We start from the raw sequence: 5,000 nt of genomic DNA on the forward strand, positions 1-5,000 counted from the left end.
TGTTTATGTTGGTTATGTGGTCAAATTCAGGATGTTTGTATTTCATTTTTGGGAAATATTTAGTTGGGACTGCCTGGAGTTTTGCACTGTTTTCTTCTTTGCACAGCTGGCAGAACCGCTCCTCTTTGGGGAGCTATGACTTAATGGGCCTGTCTGGACGGCCAGGCTGTGCTCACTGAGCCTGCACTCATGGTCAAGGTGGTTCTGTGTCTGTCACGACCGTGGGTCAGGTAATCCGACACACTGAACTGTCTCTTTGGGACCAGATCGCACTGCATTTTGCTTGGTGCTTTTGTTTGTGTCCCAGTTGGTGATGTAGTTTGGTTTCTGGCATCTTATGGTAGAGTGAACTAACTGTCAGGACCAGCTGAGGGGACTCTCTCTCTCTCTCTCTTCTCTTTCTCTCTCCCTCTCTCTTCTCTCTCTCTCTCTCTCTCTCTCTCTCTCTCTCTCTCTCTCTCTCTCTCTCTCTCTCTCTCTCTCTTTCCATATCTCTCTCTCCCTCTCCCTCTCTCTCTCTCTCTCTCTCTCTCTCTCTCTCTCTCTCTCTCTCTCTCTCTCTCTCTTTCCATATCTCTCTCTCCCTCTCCCTCTCTCTCTCTCTCTCTCTCTCTCTCTCTCTGTCTCTCTCTGTCTCTCTCTCTCTCTCCATATCTCTCTCTTTGTCTGTTTGTCTGTCTCTCTCTCTGTCTCCCTCTCTCTTTCCCCCTCTCTCTGTCTGTCTGTCTCTCTCTCCATATCTCTCTCCCTGTCTCCCTCTCTCTCCCCCTCTCTCTGTCTGTCTGTCTGTCTCTCTCTCTGTCTCTCTCTTCATATCTCTCTCCCATCTTTCTCCCTGTCTCTCTCTCTCACTGTGGTTTAATTATATATCGGATTTCCTCTGAACATGAGGGGGAGATGGGAGGGAACAGCCTGTGCCTTCAAAACAACCATGTCTTCCCACACTCTCTCGTTCCTCATTCTCTCCTCTCTCTCTGTGTCATGACCCCCCCCCCCCCCTCCTCTTCTACTCCTGTCTCATTTTCCTCTTCCCCAGACCTCAGTAAAGGCTTTGATTAAATATCCCGTCCCTCTCGGCAGCTCTACAGTGTATTGATAGGGGGGGGGGGGGGGGGGGGGGGGGGGGAGAGGGGTGTGGGGAGTTGGAGGGTTTGTTCAGGTAGGAGAGAGAGACGGATAGAGGAGAGGAAAAAGAGAGAGCATCGGAGAGATAGTGACAAAGAGAGATAGTGGGCGAAAGAGAGGGAGAGAAGGGGGGGAGGGGAGAGAGAGAGTGGAAGGAAGATGGAGAATTAGGAACAAGAGAGTGGGAGAGAGAGAGAGAAAAAGAGAGAGAGGTAGACAGAGGAACATGGTAATGACAGTGTCGCCATAGCATCATGGGCCCTTTTGAGGGTGGAGGGAATAACCAGGACAGTGTGAAATGGATAATCTACTGAGTTCTGTTTAGTGTGTGTGTTCAGTTGTGTTGTGGCATGCTGTGTGTGTGTGTGTGTGTGTGTGTGTGTGTGTGTGTGTGTGTGTGTGTGTGTGTGTGTGTGTGTGTGTGTGTGTGCGTGCGCGTGCTTGCATGTTTGTGTGTCAGAGAGAGAGAGAGAGAGAGAGAGAGAGAGGAGAGAAAAGAGAAAGAGAGTATGAATATGTATGGGCTGCTGCTTCCTACTGTACCTGTCCAGGACGAGCTCTACTGTACCTGTCCAGCTCTACTGTACCTGTCCAGCCCTACTGTACCTGTCCAGCTCTACTGTACCTGTCCAGCCCTACTGTACCTGTCCAGCTCTACTGTACCTGTCCAGCTCTACTGTACCTGTCCAGCTCTACTGTACCTGTCCAGCCCTACTGTACCTGTCCAGCTCTACTGTACCTGTCCAGCCCTACTGTACCTGTCCAGCTCTACTGTACCTGTCCAGCCCTACTGTACCTGTCCAGCTCTACTGTACCTGTCCAGCTCTACTGTACCTGTCCAGCCCTACTGTACCTGTCCAGCCCCACTGTACCTGTCCAGCCATACTGTACCTGTCCAGCTCTACTGTACCTGTCCAGCTCTACTGTACCTGTCCAGCTCTACTGTACCTGTCCAGCCCCACTGTACCTGTCCAGCCATACTGTACCTGTCCAGCTCTACTGTACCTGTCCAGCTCTACTGTACCTGTCCAGCCATACTGTACCTGTCCAGCTCTACTGTACCTGTCCAGCTCTACTGTACCTGTCCAGCTCTACTGTACCTGTCCAGCTCTACTGTACCTGTCCAGCCCTACTGTACCTGTCCAGCCCTACTGTACCTGTCCAGCTCTACTGTACCTGTCCAGGATGAGGTCCTGAGCGAAGACGAGTTTCCCAGGACAGTGGATGGACCTCCATATGAGCCCCATCATCAGGATCTCCAGCCAGGAGCTCTCCAGCAGCTGGACCTGGTCGTGGAGGGACAGATCCAAGAACCCTGGGAGGATAACACACACACACACACACACACACACACACACACACACACACACACACACACACACACACACACACACCACACACACACACTGTCAAGGTTGCCATATCAAACGGGGGTTGTGTTTGTTTAGTGTAGTGTAGTGTTGTGTGGTGTAGTGTACTGTTGTGTTATGTTGTGTTGTGTTTTCTAGTGTAGTGTAGTGTAGTAGTGTTGTGTAGTGTTGTGTTGTGTATGGTGTAGTTTAGTGTTGTGTTGTGTATGGTGTAGTGTTGTGTTGTGTATGGTGTTGTGTTGTGTTGTGTATGGTGTAGTGTAACTTGTGTATGGTGTAGTGTTGTGTTGTGTATGGTGTAGTTTAGTGTTGTGTTGTTGTATGGTGTAGTGTAACTTGTGTATGGTGTAGTGTTGTGTTGTGTATGGTGTTGTGTTGTGTATGGTGTTGTGTTGTGTATGGTGTTGTGTATGGTGTAGTGTTGTGTTGTGTATGGTGTTGTGTTGTGTATGGTATAGTGTTGTGTATGGTGTAGTGTTGTGTTGTGTATGGTGTTGTGTTGTGTAGTGTTGTGTTGTGTATGGTGTTGTGTTGTGTATGGTGTAGTGTTGTGTTGTGTAGTGTTGTGTTGTGTATGGTGTTGTGTTCTGTATGGTGTTGTGTCGTGTATGGTGTAGTGTTGTGTTGTGTATGGTGTTGTGTTGTGTATGGTGTTGTGTTGTGTATGGTGTAGTGTTGTGTAGTGTTGTGTTGTGTATGGTGTTGTGTATGGTGTAGTGTTGTGTTGTGTATGGTGTTGTGTTGTGTTGTGTATGGTGTTGTGTTGTGTATGGTGTTGTGTTGTGTATGGTGTAGTGTTGTGTATGGTGTAATGTAGTGTTGTGTATGGTGTTGTGTTGTGTATGGTGTTGTGTTGTGTATGGTGTAGTGTTGTGTATGGTGTTGTGTTGTGTATGGTGTAGTGTTGTGTATGGTGTAATGTAGTGTTGTGTATGGTGTTGTGTTGTGTATGGTGTTGTGTATGGTGTAGTGTAGTGTTGTGTATGGTGTAGTGTTGTGTTGTGTATGGTGTTGTGTTGTGTATGGTGTAGTGTTGTGTATGGTGTAATGTAGTGTAGTATAAATGGCTGCATTTATATAGCGCTTTTATCCAAAGGACTTTACAATTGTTGTTCCTCACATTCACCCGTTCACTCACACACCGATGGCGGAGGCAACCGTGCAAGGTGCCAACATCAGGAGCAATCAGGGGTTAAGTGTCTTGCTCAAGGACACATTGACACGCTGCCCGGGAGGAGCGGGAATTTAACCGGGAACCTTCCGACTATACCAGATGACCGCTCTACCTCCTTCCTGAGCCACTGCTCCTTGTAGTGTAGAGTTGTGTTGTGTTGTGTTGTCTTGTGTTGTTGTGTTGTGTTGTCTTGTGTTGTGTTGTGTTGTTTTTTGTTGTGTTGTGTTGTGTTGTTTTTTTGTTTTGTTGTGTTGTCTCGTGTTGTGCCATTTCTTTTCTCCTCTATAGATAAACCTCTATATCGATAAATAAAGTGCAGGAAACCAATCCCACCACCAGTCCTTCAATATCATACGTGGAAAACTATTCATAGACAACATCTCTGCAATATACCTAAAAAAACATTTATAAATAAAAAATTTAAAAACGTTCAAAAGGATGAATGCATGCTTTTTGTTAGTCCTGCTTTAGATACAGACCAGGTTCAGGACCGAGGCCACCTTCACTCTGCCCTCTCGGTGGGTCTTATCGTTGGCACTCAGCTATACAGACCAGGTTCAGGACCGAGGCCACCTTCACTCTGCCCTCTCGGTGGGTCTTATCGTGGGCACTCAGCTGTACAGACCAGGTTCAGGACCGAGGCCACCTTCACTCTGCCCTCTCGGTGGGTCTTATCGTGGGCACTCAGCTGTACAGACCAGGTTCAGGACCGAGGCCACCTTCACTCTGCCCTCTCGGTGGGTCTTATCGTGGGCACTCAGCTGTACAGACCAGGTTCAGGACCGAGGCCACCTTCACTCTGCCCTCTCGGTGGGTCTAGATACAGACCAGGTTCAGGACCGAGGCCACCTTCACTCTGCCCTCTCGGTGGGTCTTATCGTTGGCACTCAGCTGTACAGACCAGGTTCAGGACCGAGGCCACCTTCACTCTGCCCTCTCGGTGGGTCTAGATACAGACCAGGTTCAGGACCGAGGCCACCTTCACTCTGCCCTCTCGGTGGGTCTTATCGTTGGCACTCAGCTGTACAGACCAGGTTCAGGACCGAGGCCACCTTCACTCTGCCCTCTCGGTGGGTCTTATCGTTGGCACTCAGCTGTACAGACCAGGTTCAGGAGCGAGGCCACCTTCACTCTGCCCTCTCGGTGGGTCTTATCGTTGGCACTCAGCTGTACAGACCAGGTTCAGGAGCGAGGCCACCTTCACTCTGCCCTCTCGGTGGGTCTTATCGTTGGCACTCAGCTGTGAGCACCATCTGCCCAAATTCATTTCTAATTGCGGAGCCAACCACTGCCATCGTTCCGCTCAGTACACCTCTTTAAGACCCCCACAA

The 5,000-nt window shown here is 49.2% G+C and overlaps 1 protein-coding gene across 1 annotated transcript in view; it reads right to left on the bottom strand.

Annotated features, from left to right (window-relative positions):
* Positions 1-5,000, bottom strand: part of esr1 (estrogen receptor 1) — a gene marked incomplete at both ends in the record, with an annotated part of 68,730 nt that overhangs the window by 21,671 nt on the left and 42,059 nt on the right. Inside the window, 1 exon segment of the mRNA XM_084314286.1 lies at positions 2,302-2,440. Coding sequence (XP_084170412.1) covers positions 2,302-2,440 — 139 coding nt within the window.

This window comes from Notolepis coatsorum (genome assembly GCF_963971535.1).
Source record: "Notolepis coatsorum genome assembly, chromosome: 5".
NCBI lineage: Eukaryota > Metazoa > Chordata > Actinopteri > Aulopiformes > Paralepididae > Notolepis > Notolepis coatsorum.